General features: G+C 38.8%; 2 protein-coding genes across 2 annotated transcripts; both read left to right on the forward strand.

Moving 5' to 3' along the window:
* Positions 1–204: 204 nt before the first annotated feature.
* LOC114614673 (olfactory receptor 5K3-like) lies at positions 205–1,157 on the forward strand. The gene has a single exon (XM_028760303.1). The coding sequence runs from the start codon at positions 205–207 to the stop codon at positions 1,132–1,134; it is 930 nt and encodes a 309-aa protein (XP_028616136.1). The 3' UTR covers positions 1,135–1,157.
* A 15,298-nt stretch (positions 1,158–16,455) lies between these two features.
* Positions 16,456–19,375, forward strand: LOC114614684 (olfactory receptor 5K3-like). Its single transcript, XM_028760316.1, has 2 exons — positions 16,456–16,547; positions 18,438–19,375. The coding sequence occupies exon 2, from the start codon at positions 18,449–18,451 to the stop codon at positions 19,373–19,375; it is 927 nt and encodes a 308-aa protein (XP_028616149.1). The 5' UTR covers positions 16,456–16,547; positions 18,438–18,448.
* Positions 19,376–19,696: the final 321 nt, after the last annotated feature.

Here is a 19,696-nt window from a genome sequence, read left to right on the forward strand (position 1 = left end):
CAAGTAGTCCAGTGAATTTTGAGAGTCAAAGATGGTAATGCTTTAAGGAAAAAATAACTCTGCAAAATACAAGAGCTTCATTGCAAAGACAGTGAATGACGTGTGGAAAAGAAATCCCCTGTCTGCTATACAAAGCAAAGTGGGAAATGGTCAGACCACAGTTGCAATCTGACATCCTTATCACTGTCAACAGAGAAGCTGAAGATGACTGAGGACAACTACTCCTTGACAACAGAGTTCATCCTCACAGGATTCTCAGATCACCCAGACCTGAAGACACTTCTGTTCCTAGTGTTCTCTGCCATCTATGTGGTCACCATGGTAGGGAATCTTGGGCTGGTGGCCTTGATTTACATGGAGCCTCGTCTCCACACACCCATGTACATCTTTCTGGGCAACCTGGCTCTGATGGACTCCTGCTGCTCCTGTGCCATCACTCCCAAGATGCTAGAGAACTTCTTTTCTCTGGACAGAAGGATTTCTCTCTATGAATGCATGGCACAGTTCTATTTTCTCTGTCTGGCTGAAACTGCAGACTGCTTTCTTCTGGCAGCAATGGCCTATGACCGCTATGTGGCCATATGCAACCCACTGCAGTACCACACCATGATGTCCAAGAAGCTCTGCCTTCAGATGACCACAGGAGCCTACATAGCAGGAAATCTACATTCCATGATTCACATAGGGTTCTTGTTCAGGTTAACTTTCTGTAGGTCTCATGTAATCAAGCACTTCTTTTGTGATGTCCTTCCACTATACAGACTCTCATGTGTTGACCCTTATATCAATGAACTGATGATACTCATCTTTGCTGGTTCAATTCAAACCTTTACCATTACTATAGTACTGATATCATATTTCTGTATCCTTTATACTATATTCACAATGAAGTCCACTGAGGGAAGAAGCAAAGCCTTATCTACTTGTGCATCCCACTTTCTGTCTGTTTCAATATTCTATGGGTCTCTCCTCTACATTTATATTCGACCAAGTTCAGTTAATGAAGAGTACAAAGACATACCTGTTGCTATTTGTTATACTTTAGTAATTCCTTTGTTAAACCCCTTTATTTATAGTCTGAGAAATAAGGAAGTAATTAATGTGATGAAAAGAACAATGGAGAGACAATTGTAACATTGTGAAAACAGCTCTTTGAAAATTAACTTGAACTTTCTGTAAATCCATGGATACTTTTTAAAAGGCAGAAAAGTACAACTTTGTAATATTTTACATTAAAAATAGAAATAGAATGCAATTTATTCAAATTAGTTCAGGATGAATGAGATTAGTAACATTTTCTTCAATATCTTAGTGACTAAATATATTAAAAGTCATAAGAGTAATTAGTTAGCTCTTGTCAAGTCCTACAAATTCTAGAAATGGCATGTGTAATGGTAGCTTTTTATTAATTATTGCTAGGACTTTTGATCTCAAATCATAAAGTAAAATATCATAGAGGTTTCAAATTCTTGTCATTATTATTATCATTATCATTATTTAATTGTTTTTTTACAGTCCAGCCATTATCTTATTCCTGGTCTACCCTCTGACTGTTCCTCATTCCATTCCTTCTCCCCTGTCTACAAGAGGATGTTCCCACCCCCAATCCCACTCCACCATACCTCTCACTCCCTCAGATCTCAAATCTCTCAAGGGTTAGGTGCATCTTCTCTCACTGAGGCCAGACCAGGCAGTCCTCTGCTGTATGTGTCAGGGGCCTTGTACCAGCTAGTGTACGCTACCTGATTGGTGGCTCAGTGTCTGAGAGATCTCAGGGGTCCTGAGTTTCGGGTGAGACTCTTAGTCATTGTTGTCTTCAGCTTCTTCAAGCTTTTTCCTAAGTCAACCAAAGGTGTTCCCAGCTTCTGTCAATTGGCTGGGTGTAAATATCTGCATCTGACTCTTTCAGCTGCTTGTTGGGCCTCTCAGAGGATAGCCATGCTAGGCTTCTGCCTGTAAGCACATGGTAGCATCAATAATAGTGTCAGGCCTTGGACCTCCCTATGAGATGGATTCTAATATTGGCCAGCCATTGAACCTCCTTTCTCCCAGTCTTGTCTCCATTTTTGTCCCTGCAGTTCTTTAAGACAGGGTAAATTCTGAGTTAGAGTTTGTGACTGTGGGATGGCAAACCCATTCCTCCACTTGATGCCCTGTCTTACTACTGGAGATGGACTATACAAGTTCCCTCTCCCCACTGTTGAGCATTTCATCTAAGGTCCTTCCCATAAAGTTCTTTTCTAATAAATCTTTTCTATAAATTTCCATTATTTTGAAGTTAACTATTTGCTTGTGTATAGTTTTAACTTCACATTATTTTTGCAGACTATATGATCAATTTTGGAAAAGGTTCCATGATGTATTGAAAAGAAGGTATATTCTTTTTCTTTTTGGTAAAAGTTGCTGGAGATATTTGTTAGGTCCCTTTGATTTATAACGATTGTTAGTTTTATTATTTTCTTGTTTAGTTTCTGTCTCAATGACCTATCTACTAGTGAGAGTGGGGTTTTGAAATCTCCCACTATTAATGTGTGGGGTTCAATGTGTGATTTAAGTTTCAATAATGTTTGTTTTACAAATGTGGGTGCCATTGTGTTTGGGGTATATATGTTCATAATTGAGATGTCACCTTGGTGGATTTTTTCATAAGTATGAAATGTCCTTCCATGTCTCTTTTGGTAAATTTTTATGGAAGTATATTTTATTAGAAATCACACTGGTTATTCAAGCTTGCTTCTAGAGTTTGTCTGTTGGAAAACTTTTTTCCCATCCTTTTCTCTGAGGTCATGTCTATCTTTGTTGCTGAGATGTGTTTCCTGTAGCTGCAGAATGATAGATCCTGTTTTTGCATTCATTCTGTTAGCTTGTGTCTTTTTATTGGGGATTTGAGTTCATTGATGTTGAGAAATATTATTGGCCAATGATTGTTAATTCCTGTTATTGTTATGTTAATGGTAGTGGTGTGTGTGTGTGCGTGTGTGTGTGTGTGTCTGTGTGTGTGTGTGTCTGTGTGTCTGTATGTTCCTTATTTGGCTTTCATTGGTGTAAAAATAATTCCTGTGTTTTCTTGTGTGTTGTTAACCTACTTGGGTTAGAGTTTTCTTTATATATTTTATGTAGAGGTGCATTTGTGGGTAGATATTGTTTAAATTTGGCTTTGGCATGGAATATCTAGTTTTCTCTGTCTATAGTGATTGAGAGTTTTGCTGAGTATAGATGTCTAGGTTGGCCTCTATTAGAATATCTGTTGAAAAGTCAAGTGTAATTCTTGTATGTTTATAGACATTTCTTGTTTTAGGTTGGGGAAATTTTTCTTCTATGATTTTGATGAAAATATTTTCTGGTCCTTAGAGCTGGGACTCTTCACCTTCTTCTATTCCTATTATTCTTAGGCTAGGTCTTTTCATAGTATTCAAATATCCTAGATGTTTTGTGTCAGGAATTTTTTAAATTTAACAATTTCTTTAACTGATATACCAATTTCTTCTATTATATCTTCTACACCTGAAATTCTCTCTTCAATCTTCTGTATTCTGTTAGTGATGGTTGCATGTGTTATTCTGTTCTCTTTCCTAGTTTTTCCATCTTCAGGATTCCCTCAATTTGTGTTTTCTTTGTTGCTTCTATTTCCCTTTCAGTTCTTGAACAATTTTATTCACTTCCTTTACCTGGTTGTTTTGTTTTGTTTTGTTTTTCTTTTTGTTTTGTTGTTGTTGTTGTTGTTGTTTGGTTTTTCGAGACAGGGTTTCTCTGTGTAGCCCTGGCTGTCCTGGAACTCACTCAGTAGACCAGGCTGGCCTCAAACTCAGAAATCCGCCTGTCTCTACCTCCCAAGTGCTGGGATTAAAGGCGTGAGCCACCACCGCTCAGCTCCTTTACCTGTTTAATTGTATTTGCCTGGATTTTTTTTTAACTTACTCACTTTACATCCTGCTCACTGACCAACTCCAGGGCACCTCCTTCCACATACCTTCCCCTATTCGCCCCTTTCCTTCTCCACTGAGTGGCTGGGCCCTCCCTGGGTTTCTCTACATCCTGACACATCAAATCTTCGAGGCTAGGTGCATCCTCTCCCACTGAGGCCAAACAAGGCAGGACAGCTAGAACACATCCCAAAGACATGCAACAGTTTTGGGGGTAGCCCTTACTCCAGTTTTTTGGAACCCATATGAAGACCAAGCTGCATATCTGCTATATATGAGGTGAAAGGACTAGGTCCTGCCCATGTATGTTATTTAGTTGGTGGTTCAGTCTCTGAAAACCCCAAAGGTCTAGGTTATTTGACACTGTTGGTCTTCCTGTGGAGTTCCTATCCCTTTGGGCTTCAATCCTTCCACCTATTCTTCCATTAGAGTCCTCAAGCTGTTTGGCTATGGGTGTCTGTACATGTCTGAGTCAGCTGCTGGGTGGAGACTCTCAAAGAACACTCATGCTAGACTACTGTCTACAAGCATAACACAGTATCATTAGTAGTGTCAGAGATTGGTGCTTGCCCATGGGATGGGTCTCACATTGGGCCAGTTATTGCTGGACCATTACCTCAGTTTCTGCTCCAACCTCCATCGCTACATTTCTTGTAGACAGGATAAATTTTGGAACAAAAGTTGTGTGGATGGGTTGGTATCCCCATCACTGGGGGTCCTGCCTCTATATAAAAGGTGGCCTCTTCAGGTTCCATATCCCCACTGCTATGAGTCACAGTTACTGTTACCTCCCATTGATTCTTTAGAATCCTTATTATTCTGGGTCTCTGTCTCACCCTAGAGATGACTCCCACCTCCCCACCTCTGTCAATTGGAAATTTCCATTCATTCTCATGGCCATTTGACCATCACTCCTGTCGAACCCCAACCTGATCCTGAGCCCTCCCATTCCCCTCCCCATCCCCTCTCCTAACCAGCTGCTCCCTCCATCTCCCTCTTATCACTATTTTATTCCACCTTCTAAGTGAGATTCAAGCATCCTCGATCCTGTATTTTATGACTAGTATCCACTTATAAGCGAGTATATACCAGGCATGTCCTTTGGGGACTGGGTTAACTCACTCAGGATAATATTTTCAAGTTTCATCTATTTGCTTGCAAAATTCATGATGTCTTGATTCTTAATCACTGAAATTCCATTGTGTAGATTTACCACATTTTCTGTACTCATTCTTTGGTTGAGGAACATCTGGCTTGTTTCCAGTTCCTGGCTATTATGAATAAAGCTGCTATGAACGTAGTTGAGCAAATATCTTTGTGGGATGCTGGAGCATCTTTTGTGTATATGCATTGAGTAGTAAAGCTGGGTATTGAGGTAGAACTATTCCAAGTTTTCTGAGAAACCACAAAATTGTTTTCCACGGTAGCTGATCAAACTTGCACTCCTACCATCAATGATTGCTCCACATCCTCGACAGCATGTGTTATCTCTTGAGTTTTTGATATTAGCTATTTTGACTGTAATATGGAACCTTGGTGTTGTTTTGATTTGCATTTACCTGATGACTAAGGACTTTGAACATTTCTTTAAGTGTTTCTAAGCCATTTGAGATTCCTGTCGAAGGAATGGATACAGAAAATGTGGTACATTTACACAATGGAGTGCTCTTCAGCTATTTAAAACAATGAATTCATTAAATACATAGGCAAAATGATGGAATTAGAAAATATCATCCTGAGTGAGGTAACCCAGTAACAAAAGAACACTCATAGTATGCACTAACTAATGAGTAGATATTAGCCCCAAAGCTCTGAATATCCAAGATACAATTCACAGACCACATGAAGCTCAAGAAGAAGGAAAACCAAAGTGTGGATGCTTTAGTCCTTCTTAGAAGGGGGAACAAAATATTCAAGGGAGAAAATGTGGAAACAAACTGTGGAGCAGAGACTGAAGGAAATGCCATCCAGAGTCTGCCCTACATGTAGATCCATCCCATATACAGACACCAAACCCAGACACTATTGCAGATGCCAATAAGTGCTTGCTGACATGAGCCTGATATAGCTTTCTCCTGAGAGGCTCTGCTAGAGCTTGACAAATACAGAGGTTGATGCTCACAGCCAACCATTGGACTGAGCACAGGGTCCCCAATGGAGGAGTTGGGGGAAGGCTGAAGAAGCTAAAGGGGTTTGCAACCCATAAGAAGAACAACAATATCAACCAACCAGACCCTACAGAGCTCCCAGGGACTAAACCATCAACCGAAGAGTACAAATGGAGTAACCTGTGGCTCCAGCTCATATGTAGCACAGGATGGCCTTATAGGGAATCAATGGGAGGAGAGACACTTGGCCCTGGGAATGCTTGATGCTCCAGTGTAGGGGAATGCCAGGACAGGGAGGTAGGTGGGTGGGGGAACACCCTCATAGAAGCAGGGGTGGGATAGGGGCTTTCCGAAGGGGAAACTGGGAAAGAAGATAACATTTGAAATGTAAATAAATAAAATATCAAAACCAAAAAAAAACAAAAACAAAAAACAAAAAAAAAACCTAACCCTAACCCTAACCATAACCCTACCCCTAACCCTAATCCTAAATCTCATTTCCTGGGATTTGTCCTTTGGGTCTTGCCTCTCAAAGGCTCTTTGATTGTAGTTCCAGAATGAAACATCTCTCAAAGATTACTCTGCTTAGCTTTTAGTCTAAGTGGCTCCTGACAGAAAAACAAGTACAACTACAACAACCAGCAGTGAGTGAAAGGCTCTAGTGGGCCTGAGTACGGCAAACATGGCTCTGGCAGGCCTTATACTTCTCCCTTACCTCCTCCTTGCTAAATCATAGATTCCATTCCTAAAGCCAGCCACCAAGGTCTATTTCACTATTTGTCCACTTCCTCCTTGTAAGACTGACCACTAAGGTCCAGCTATTAAACCATTGAAGTCCAGCACTCAAAACCCCCTTACAGCTACCCTAATTAACATGCCCAATCAAAGCTAATCAACTCATCCTAACATGGGTTTTCCTATTTTTCCCTTTATAAACTGCCATTTGCCTGTGGGCCATATTGGTCTTCTCTCTATCCAGAGACAGTCTTTCGTTCCTCAGGACAAATAGTCCATTCTCCCTCCACCTTGTTCCTTTTCTCTTATCCCTTGTCCTTTGTTTCCTGTCTTTATCTCTTCTTTCCTGCCCTTTATCCCTCTGGGGCAAATAAATCTCCTTTGTGCTGTGAACTCAGCCTTGATGTATCTTGTGCGACTGCTGGTCCTTTCAATGAATATTACTAGAATCTAAATTTATGTTAATGAGAGTTTCAGGGAGAGTGGAAAGTTCAGTGAACAGTGGGACTGAGCCCACAAGATGTGAAACTGTTGGAGAGAGGGAATGTGGGATGCAGGATGGAAGTGAATCAAGTTAATGAGAACCTGCAATGTCACGTTAAGGATATGAATTTGTACAGAAGAATCAGACACTGGAGTTCTTCTAGTGACAGGATATTTAGATTTTTTTCTCTTGGAAAAATGATAAGACAATTGACTTGATTGGAAAAAGACTGGTATAAGACAAAATTCAAGAACAAGTTATATTTATGAATTAATAATGTATATACATACATTTATTCAATAACAATTAGTAAAACAAAGAGGGGGGCTATGATCTGAAGGAGAACAGGGAGTAGTCTATGGGAGGAGTGGGAATAATGAAAAAGAAGAAATGTTGTAATTATAATCCCAAAAATTACATTTAAAAACAGAATTCATATGTTAGATTTTGAGGAGCAAACTTAAAAATAGTCTAAGGAGATGAGATGAATATTCACATGAAAACAACATATTAAAGATTAAGATTAACAAGATTTTAGTTGCTGGATTCTACTCTTATGCTATAGTAACTATACTCAAATAATCCCTGATATAATTGTACATTCAGTATATATCCTCTTTAGTGTTTTCTTTTTATATTGAAAAATATTACATTTGATTTTAAAATTATAGCCTCTATCTACAGATAAATCAGAAATTCTTTATTTTAATGATCCATGTTTCAAAAATAATTTGTCATTTGATAGTTTCATAAACGTATATAATACTTTCTAACCACGTGCATTCTTTTGCTCCCTTTTATCTCCTTCCATACTCACTCCACTCATCCAGTTTCCACCTAACCTTAATACTGTTTTGTTTTGCTTCTGCTTTTGCTTTGTGACTCCATAGGCCTCCCTTGTGAGCATAGATGTGGAGCTATCCAGTAGATCCTAAGTAATGCACCAGTGTCTACATCATGGAAGACAGTGACTTTCCTCAGTGCCCCCCCACACACACCTGCTATTATCTTCCCTGGAAAAGTGGCATGATCCTCATCCTGACTTATAACTAAATATTTACGTGCTCTGACTTATGTGGATGCTATTAGACTACCAAGCTTCTGTGAATTGATGAGTCAATTCTATGTCTTTGTCATGCTTTAGACAGTGTTTCATGTCCCTTAGATCCATAATCTGGCTCTTACACTCTGTCCACTACTTCTGTGATGTTTCCTGAGGAGCTAATATAGGCTTAAAGACGATTTAAGAATAATTACTCAACAGTTACTTGTTCTCAGCACCTTGACCAACTATGAATTTCGGGAATCTGTGTAAGAAGCCTACAAGTTTGTTGTGAACTATGGATGGAACAGAGTGCAGATTGTTCTTCTCACAAGGCATCCTTCTTGAAAGAATAAACTATGATATGTGGATGTACTTGAAAGAAGGCATAGAATATTCTCATTATCTCTGTGGGAAAGATGAAATCCTGGGAGGAATATTCTTGTATCTTTTCACATAACCAAAGATAAGACATAACACCAACTATATTCATTCTTTTGATATACTTATACTTGCTTAAACTAAGGTGACTATAAATGTCACCTCATGTTTTGCTTACTTTTGTAATGAAAATATGAAGTGATTTGCTTATATTACTGGAACTCAAGTGCCTAAAGTCCTCCTGCTTAGCCACTCTTATTTTTGGCATTTCCTTTGACCTGGGAAGACTTGCTGACCAGTCTTGGTGGATAATGAGTCTTCACCCACTGTCAATTATTGCAAAGAAAAACTTCTTGACCAATGCTGAGGACATAAACTAATGGGTAGAAACTTAAATATTTAGGATGCAGTGTGAACACACAACCATTTAACAAAACAAAAGTAATGGGCTCAACCATATTATCTACAGTCACTCATGGGCCTTTGACCAGATCCACAGTACTGAGCATGAACTCATACTATTTAACAGGGTGAGCCTCAGACCCAATCAGAAAGCAGCTATCCTCCCTAATAAGAGTTCTCCCAACAGGGAAGAAATAGCTAGAATTGACTATATAGAATTTAATGAAAATGAAAGCACAACATATCCAAACTTATGGGATACAATGAAAGCAGTGCTAAGAGGAAAACTCATAGCTCTAAGTGCCTACAAAAAGAAACTGAAGAGAGCATATACTAGCAGCTTGACAGCACACCTAAAAATTCTAGAACAAACAGAAGCAAATACACCCAAGAAGAGTAGATTGCAACCCCTTAGGTTCCTTTGTGAAATTTTTTAGCTGTCTTTCTTTTTAGATATTTTCCTGAGTGATAGAAATGTGATTGTCTTGAAAAAGGATGTCTGAAATTGTCAAGATGTCAAGAGGAACCGAAAAGATGTGCTGAAGTATCAAGTGGTGTCACTATGTACTGAGAACCACATAGGTGGAGACAGCTGGTTGCTGAATACAGGGAAATCAATTCAGGAAATAAATTCAGGGGTGAAACCAACCAAGTAGAAACAAAAAGAACTATACAAAGAATCAACAAAATCAGGAGCTGGTGCTTTGAGAAAATAAACAAGAGAGATAAACTTTTAGCCAGACTAACCAGGGGCCACAGAGGCAGTATTCAAATTAGCAAAATCAGAACTGAAAAAGAATATACAACAACAGAAACTGAGAAAATTCAAAAAAATCATCAGACCCTACTACAAAAGCCAATATTCAACAAAACTGAAAAATCTGGATGAAATGGACAATTTTCTAGACAAATACCTAATATCAAAGTTAAATCAGGATCAGAAAAACCATGAAAACAGTCCCATAACCCCTAAAGAAATAGAAATAGTCATTAAAAGTCTACCAACCAAAAAAAGCTCCAGACCAGATGGGTTTAGTGCAGAATTCTATCAGACCTTCAAATAGACCTAATACCAATACTCTTCAAACTATTCCACAAAATAGAAACAGAAGGAACATGACTCAATTCATTCTATGAAGCCTCAGTTACACTGTGTTTTCTCCCTTAAAGATGGAACAGTTTCTGTCTAATCAGGAACTTGTCACAATTTCCTTTCATAAAGAACTTCATAAGAGATTTTTTCTACTTCTATCATGTTTAATGTTCCAAATAGATTTTAAAAATTGGTTGAGTGCATATTACTTTTAGCTTCAGAAGATATCATGTATATTTAAGAGTCATTTAACTATTATAAATTATTTTTATGACTTAAAATATGTCAATGCTGAATTTTATTTTAAAATAAGTTTTGTTAGTTTAATTAAAAAAAAAGAGTTCTTCCATTGTTGTACCAGTAAACATACCTTGCTTGGCAAGTTGGTATTATAGTATGTAGGACCTAAAGGTCAGATAGCCTATTTTTTGAAGATTGTTAGACACCACTTACCTGCATATCAAGCCTGACACTGTGAAAGATTAGACAGTTGGGAGGAACACTTCTAGCATGATTTCCCTGTATTCAGCAACCAGCTGTCTCCACCTATGTGGTTCTCAGTACATAGTGACACCACTTGATACTTCAGCACATCTTTTCAGCTCCTCTTGACATCTTGACAAGTTCAGACATCTCTTTTCAAGACAATCACATTTCTATCACTCAGGAAAATATCTAAAGAGAGATAAAATGTTTCACTAAGGAACCTAAGGGGTTGCTCACTGGTTAAGAACACCTATAGCTTTTTCAAAGGGCCTAAATTTTCAGCATCCATGTCAGAAAGCTGACAACCATCTATAAATTGAGTTCCATAGTTCCTCCAAGCTTCTGTTCTCCATAGATGCCTGCACCCATGTGTATGTAACCACACACACACACATGCACACACACACACACACACACATGAACAAAATTAAAATACAAATCTTACAAATAAAAAAAACGCATCAAAGAAACACAAGGTTATTTTGTTTCCCATTTAAACCAGTTTGCTGCAGTCTAACCATAACATAGTACATCATGGACACATTATATAATTTAGAAAAGTTTCTTGTATGGTAGCCAAGTAACAGAAAAAAAGATGAGCCAAAAGTTCCAATATGCTTTTCAAGGTTATACTTGGTGACCTCACTTCCTCTCACTCAGTCTCCAAATGTTCACCAGACTTGTTACATCACCAGCAATTGAAGACCAAGCCTTCACATGGCCCATAGAATCCACTAAGCAGGGCTTATAGAGGATCACAGAGACTAAAGCAGAAATCATGGAACCTACATATATGTTAGAGTCATGTATCTTGATGTTGTGGGACTCCTAACAGTGGGAATGGAGATGTCTCCTACTTTTTTGCTTGCTCTTGGGACCCTTTTCCTTCTTCTGGGTTGCCTCATCCATCCTTGATATGAGGATATGTGTCTAGTCTCATGCAACTTGTTATGCTGTGTTTGGGTGATATCCCAGGAAAACTTGCTCTTTCTAAAGGAAAATGGAGGAGGAGTGGATCTGGGGAGAAAGAGGTAGAGGTTGCAAGGAGGGACTGGGAGTAGAAAAGATGTGGGTATTGGGGGGAAGAATCTGGGAGTAGAAGAGAGAGGGACATCTGTGGTGGAGACGTACTGTGCGAGATAAGAATAGATAAATAATAAATAAGTACAAAATATAAACAAACAAACAAAATAACAACAGACTAAGTCTCCAGCAGATGGCTTTTGAGGGACATTTTTAAAAATTAAATAAATTTTTTAAATTAGCTAAAAATATTTTTATAAGGGAGATACACGCAAGAGCCAGTCCCTCTCCCCCTAGGCAGTTAGAGGAGAGCAACACCCATGCTCATTAGTACAATGATAGAATATGAAACACAGAAATTGAAAAAGGGAAGTAGCCCCTGGATAGATGGAAGAGAAAAGGAAACAGCCATTTGAGTGCTGTAGAAAGAAGCTAAACTGGAAACAAGGTAGTAGTGAGGAACTGATAGATAGGAAGAGCCTACCCAACTGCCTGGGGCCATGTTGGGGTTATACTACTGGGTGGGGGGGTGTCATGTCTTTGTCTGTGATCCTATCAAAGCCAAGGTCTAATTTGTTGTCCAAGGCTCCTGTTCCTGGCTGGGCTGTTGCCTGAGATCATGTTGATGTCAGAGCAATGTGTTGAGCTGGCCCTACCCTTCACCTGCTCAACCCAGTAGATCTGACCCTGGTGGCCCCAGAGCAGGAGAGCTGAACAACTCAGCTTTTATCCAGGCCCAGATGTAGCACTCTTATTTGGCAGATCCCAGCATCCACCCTATCTATGAACTGTGTGAATGGGCCAGTCCTGAAGATCCAAAGCTGCAGGATCTCCATGGCATTGGACAAAGCAGATGTCCTGTGAGGATACAGCATTGATAGTATACAGAAGCCAGAAGTCTCAAACGAGACCAATAACCCATTACAATGAGCAATGCAAGTCAAGCTGTTTGGGTAAAAGGGGTATAATGTGTGACACACAGAAGCTCCCATAGCAATAGGTTTGTTTGGGTTTTGGTTTGGGTTTGCTCTTTTTCTTTTCCTTTTAGGGGAGGGAGGTTGCAAGGGGGAAAAGGCAGATGTAAAGGGACAAGAAGATGAGTGGTTTGGGTGTATGATATGAAATTCACAAAGAATCAATAAAAAGTTTTAAAATTTAATTTTTTTAATAAATTGACATACATTAATCAAGTATCTTTCTCTGATTATAAAAGCATTACAGGGTTGATGTTGGAACAGCATGGAGTAAATTGCTATTTAATTCACTATATATCAACAGTAAATATTCTCAACATGACCTATAACTCTTAATAGTGACAGAAATCACCTGGCTACAATAATGTCCACATTTTCTGCATCATGGTATACTTCTTCCCCTGTTCCATTCTATACTTACACTATACTCTATACTTACCAGTGATGTCATAAACCAGGCCACAGTTAATGGCATATTGTCTTGCATACCAGATTTCTAATCACAGGATTTCAAGATTAGGTTTAGCAGGAAACCAAAGTCACTTGCATTAGTTCACCAGTTCTCAGGAAGTGTCACAAGTGCCATTGAATTTTCCTCCTAAACACCTCACGCCATTTTCCTTTCATGGTGAAATCTTAAGTCTTATTCCCCCTGGACAAATGAGAGGCCTAATTGTAACTGTATAATTTGTTCATTTCCCTCTCAATAGTTCCTTTTTTGGAAGTTCATCTCACATGGTTTTTAGATGTGTACATCACAGTGAATAGACATGAGATCTGAAGAGGTTCACTCTGAAATGATGAAAAGCTCTCAGGCTTACAGTATGGACCACACACCAGCCCTCCTGATGCCTCCTTGTTTGTGAGGTATGTTGTCCTTCCTGGTTTTCTGGGCCTCCTCTTGGGAAGGAAACTCTCCTTTCCAGTTTCTGAAGGTTCCTCCTTTCTGTTGCTGAGGGATTATGGTTTTGAATTTTTGGTTTTTTTTTTTTTTTTTTTTTTTTTGTCAAGCATGCATTGTGTACTTGGGTTTTCAATTTCAGCTTTTGAATGTTTACTAGTGTCAAGGATACTTTCCAGGATTCTCTAATGAGGAAAAAAAACTGTTTCTGTCTCATTGCTTTGTTCCATATTTTTCTAAAGGTCCAGATATTCATGAGCACATTAACTTTTTTATGAACCCATCAACACAAATGGGACTTTAATTTTGGAGCATACATATAGTTAAATCTTGCAGAATATTCTAACTACTTCAATTCAGTGCCACAAATTTCCACTTTATAGCTTCTGGGGGTTTTTTCTCGGTGGGTGGGTATTTTCAAAAACACAAAACGTTTTTGCATTTAATACTTATTCATTAATCGATGTGTGAAATTCCACCTCATACCTGGGGTGTGGGAATACTGCTTGAGCAGCTGAAACTCATTGATGCTAGACTGCATTTACCCTATGCTGTTGGAAAATGAAACCTAAGATGTGTGAAGCTGACCTGGGGTTCCCTAACTCCTAAGCATCCACTTGCCACTAGAAACTGCTCAGAGGAGTTGGGAACAGAGGGACAGGGGTCCATGGGACAGCGATGAAGAGCCTGGGATGGAGTGGGCTCCCAAACTCCTGGACATCCAGTCACTGCTGGGTTGCCAGGAGTTGGGAATGGAGTTGGGTCCGCTGACTTGAAAAACCTGGGCCAAGGGGGTGGGAAACTCCAGCTTAGATCCTCAGTGATGCAAAGGTCCTCTTCCCTAATTGGCTCATGATCTGTCAGTAAAGAAAGCCATCCATAAGCCAATTGCTGAGCAAAGGGGACAGGAGGGAATTCTGCGTCCATGGAGGAGGAGGGGGAGGAGGAGGAGGTGGAGGCGGGGGCGGGGGCGCAGGCGGAGGAGGGGGAGGAGGAGGAGGAGGAGGAGGAGGGGATGGAAAGAAGGAGAATGGGGTTCACCATTCTCCATTCTTTGGAGAGAAGAGAACCAGGGAATCATGTGAGATCTCAAAACTGAGTGGCCACACGGGCCACTCTTATAGGTGAGTGGTCAGGGGAGTTTAGCAACTGAAGTTGAGGGCAGGTAGAAGAAACAGAGAAGAAGCTGATAAGGAAAGCATTTTCCACTCCGGAGATAGTAGCCCCCAGCAACTGTGCCAAGAAGGTGAGTTGGAAAGGAACAACTGTGTGTGTGTCTTTTATCTGAGGAGCCAAGGGAAACTGGGTAGGGGCTGGTAGTTTAGCACCAATCCTGGAGCAAAGCCAGGTAGCATAAAACTACACTCAACAGATTGTCCTAAGCTTAGCAGCAATTGTCTGGAAGTACAGAGGAGCCTTCTGTTGAGGACTTAGATAGATGTGCAACACTATAGACAAAGATTTTCTCCATGTTTCCCATGGCAGTTCTTAAGGAGAAAGACTGTCTTTGGTTGCAAACTGTTTATTGATCATTCATCAAGGAAAATGGGTGCTTATCACCTCCTCAGGGTGAACCAGAGATTAAATACCTTTTGAATAAAAGAATGTCCAGGGAGAGAAGCTTATTGGCTAAACCCTCAGGGCTTCTAGATACCTCAATAGCATGAAGAATTCTGTAGGGAGTGTGATCATCTGACAGGGGCCTGGTTGGAAGCTCCTACAATCTTCTCTGAGTTCCCAGGCTTCCAACCTACTCAACCTTGTCAAGTTTCCTGCCCCACAAATTGGCACTAAGCTTGTGGGAGTAACCAACCAATGTCTGATTTGACTTAAGGCCCACTCCACAAGTTGGAACCCCTACCTGGTACTGCTTAAGTGACCAAGAACCAGAGACCAGATAGCCCAGAGACCAACAAATGGGAACAAATTCAGAGACCCACAGCCAGACATTGCACAGAGAGGTTACAGACCTTGGAACACACAGCTCTGAGAGGGCCACACTAGTCCCCCCCTTTACTGCAGACAATGTCTGCAGCACTTGCTGCATCCCTCTATTAGTACCCCACTTGCATGATAATTCTCCCTATAGTCAAAGTCCTGAGTTCTAGTCACATCCTCTCTGGAGGACTTTAATACACCCTCTAGTCTCAGAGCTTTGATTTGCTTCTTACTTTTCCTACCCACTGTAACTATTTTCTTTTAACAACTGGCAAACGACGTTTTTGAGGGTAGACTTCATTCATATAATTAGTGTGTAAAACAGTAAACTTCTAAATAATTAATAAATAAATAGAGTAAATAGCTCAGAGATTGGTGCCACCCCCACCTTGATTGACCTAATCAAGATAATCTTCCCTACACATTGCCTGAGGACCATCTTCCATGTGATTCTTGATATCTTTGAGATTATAATAGGATTGATACACAAGGGAACTCCCACCAAGTATGGCTGCACATACATGACCTACACAGAATCAAATCAGGCAAAATCCCTTTAGTGAGAAGGGGAAGTGGACAGAAAGTCCCACTCCTAAACAAGAGGCTATTTGTAATGGATACATTCTGAGAAGAAAAAAGTAACCAGTTTTTCCCAATGAAGCACACTTTTATATTACATACACTGTTTAAAATTTTACATACACAATTATGAAATATATTATTAAAAAATCAAGTCAGTTAGTTACAAGTCTGCAAGATTTCTTCAAGCAAGCAAACTTGACCAAATTTGCTTTGACACTATTGACTCACAAGATACTATAAAGTACATTCAAGTGGTTTGTATGGTGTAAGGGTTAATATCTCAAGAGAACAGTCTGCAGTACAGGGAAATTCCTTTAGGATTTCTGGAGACATTATAACTGTACTGTGTGGTGGACATAATTAAGACTGATCATAGATCATCTTTAATTTTCACTCTCTAAGCTCCAATAAGATACTTATATATTCATAGACTCTGAGATCTCTACCATGAAGCAAATCCTTCACTAAAAACTTGGTAAGCTCAAGGAAAAGAGGTGCCAACATTGTTACTGAGGTATTTTTTATACTAAAAACAGATTTATTTCTCTGAAATTTTATAATTTTTATCTTCTTACATTTTAATTCCTCAATAATATTTATTCATAGCTTTTCTCATAAGTGAACTGCATCTGAAAGCAGAATGAGGCATAGATTTTTCTGTGATTTTCTGGCAGGATAACTTGGTACAGGAAGGATTACAAGTATTCTATAATAACACAGGCCCACACATCAAACCTGATTTTTGCTTTACTTAACTATAGGAATTGCATTTAGTTATTTCAACAATGAAATTTCTGCTGACTATATTTGGTTGCTTTGATTATGGAAAAACAAACCCATTTTGACCATCAAATTAGTATGATTAGTCAATATATTCTACTGCAACATTAATCACATGAAACAGACTTTTAAAGCAAAGCAAAATTTAGTTTCCTAGACTTTCCTAGAATTTATATTTCTCTATCCAAATATTAAAAACTAATGTTTACTGGTAAGTTGGTTTTATTAACTTATGTGCTAGAAAAAATCATATATTTTGAGGAACGAGGAAACTATAGAGATAAAAATACCCATTGCTTAAGCATCTTTCCTTATAGACTCTTTTTAATGCAATGATCATACATATAAAGCAGAGGTCTCTCAAGATTGTAACTAGGATGCAGGAAAAAGAGCACTGATCCCAGGCAATGGATCTAGGATCAGAATTAACTCTTATTTTCTCACTGCCTTATATATTTCCATTCATAGAAGCATGTAACAGCTTCCCCATGATGTTTGCGATTTCATTAGAAAAATTTTCAGATACATTTACTAAACAAAGCATTAAAGATTGTGCACCAAATTTGGGTAGATTTGACTACACAGTGTTAATAAATAATAATACAGCAAATTAGACCAGTATGGTCTGAAAATCCGAATTAAACTTTTACTGAGTAGTATTGCTTATCAAATATTCCTTACAAAAAAAGAAAAGAAAGAAAAAGAATTAGATATCTGAAAAAAAATCCTCAATGGGAATAATGACAGAAGCACCGTTATTCTTTAAAGGAAACAAGAATCATAATCTAGGAATTCTTCATTCTAAGGTAATTTAATTGAAGACGAATTGCCACACAGACCTTAGTTTTTTGTGATCTTTTGTCATCTCTACTATACATTAAATTAACATGAATTTATTACTAATGCTTGTATATTTAATTATTTACTTCTTCTGAGACAAAGTCTCATGCATTCCAGGATAGACTCCAATCACTCCAAGGATAAGGGTGGCCTTGAACTTCTGAGATCCCTGACTCTATGTCATGAGAGCTGTAATGTCAAGTATACACCATCATGCCTTGTTTCTGAGGCTCTGAGAGTGGAATCTACAGCTTCATGTAGGGTAAGCACTCATTCTACCAATTGAGCTATATCTCATCATTCTATGATCCTTTTCTAACATTTCTCTCCTCTAAAACAACAAAGAAAAATGTATTCCTCATATTGTATGATAACTGATCTAAGTGTATATTAAGAATCCCCCCCAAAAAAAATTAACACTAGAATAATTTAGGACAATGAAACAAACTTGGATATACTGAATCTGTGTGATATCATTATAAACATGCAAAAATATAAGCCTTTTACACTTTAAGTACACCCCAGGATTATTAAAATATTCCTGTGAATTTCACAGATGTTGACTTTATAAGAATAAAAGGAATCCCAAAAGCACAAGGACTACATTACAGAGACAGATGGGTGGTGATTGTAGAAGAAATTATTCCGTTACACAAAATTATTATTATCATTATTATTATTATTTACTAAATGTAGAAACAGTCAGACCACAGTTGCAATCTGACATCCTTATCACTGTCAACAGAGAAGCTGAAGATGACTGAGGACAACTACTCCTTGACAACAGAGTTCATCCTCACAGGATTCTCAGATCACCCAGGCCTAAAGACACTTCTGTTCCTGATATTCTCTGCCATCTATGTGGTCACCATGGTGGGGAATCTTGGGCTGGTAGCCTTGATCTACATGGAGCCTCGTCTCCACACACCCATGTACATCTTTCTGGGCAACCTGGCTCTGATGGACTCCTGCTGCTCCTGTGCCATCACTCCCAAGATGCTAGAGAACTTCTTTTCTCTGGACAGAAGGATTTCTCTCTATGAGTGCATGGCACAGTTCTATTTTCTCTGTCTGGCTGAAACTACAGACTGCTTTCTTCTGGCAGCAATGGCCTATGATCGCTATGTGGCCATATGCAACCCACTGCAGTACCACACCATGATGTCCAAGAAGCTCTGCCTTCAGATGACCACAGGAGCCTACATAGCAGGAAATCTACATTCCATGATTCACATAGGGTTCTTGTTCAGGTTAACTTTCTGCAAGTCTCATGTAATCAAGCACTTCTTTTGTGATGTCCTTCCACTATACAGACTCTCATGTGTTGACCCTTATATCAATGAACTGATGATACTCATCTTTTCTGGTTCAGTTCAAACATTTTCCATTATTATAGTACTGATATCATATTTCTGTATCCTTTATACTATATTCACAATGAAGTCCACTGAGGGAAGAAGCAAAGCCTTATCTACTTGTGCATCCCACTTTCTGTCTGTTTCAATATTCTATGGGTCTCTTCTCTACACATATATTCGACCGAGTTCAATCAATGAAGGAGATGAAGACATACCTGTTGCTATTTTTTATACTCTGGTAATTCCTTTATTAAACCCCTTTATTTATAGTCTGAGAAATAAGGAAGTAATTAATGTGATTAAAAGAACCATGAACAAGGGATGATTTTATAATGTTGTGAAACAAGTATCTTATCCCTTGGACAATTTATTTTCACCAAATACTATAATTCTCTAAAACTACTTGTAAGAAGAAAATTGAAAATAATAAAAGAAAAAACTGTTAATGTATTAGGCTGTTTGAATCAAATTATTTTGAATAGAAATATGTTGCTATAATATACTTCTTACATTTGAGGACCTGGAACCAATTTGAACTGCTTAAGACTATTCATGAATATGAGAGTTTTTGACATATCCAACAAAATTAAAGGATAAAATTTAGTGTATATATAAGGTAACCTTCACATCAATGCTGTCAAACTTC

The sequence above is a fragment of the Grammomys surdaster genome, unplaced genomic scaffold, assembly GCF_004785775.1.
Source record: "Grammomys surdaster isolate TR1022 unplaced genomic scaffold, NIH_TR_1.0 126398, whole genome shotgun sequence".
NCBI classification, from domain to species: Eukaryota; Metazoa; Chordata; class Mammalia; order Rodentia; family Muridae; genus Grammomys; species Grammomys surdaster.

Coding starts and splice junctions, on each gene's coding strand:
- LOC114614673 (XM_028760303.1), top strand. CDS start 205: ATGACTGAGGACAACTACTCCTTGACAACAGAGTTCATCCTCACAGGA.
- LOC114614684 (XM_028760316.1), top strand. CDS start 18,449: ATGACTGAGGACAACTACTCCTTGACAACAGAGTTCATCCTCACAGGA.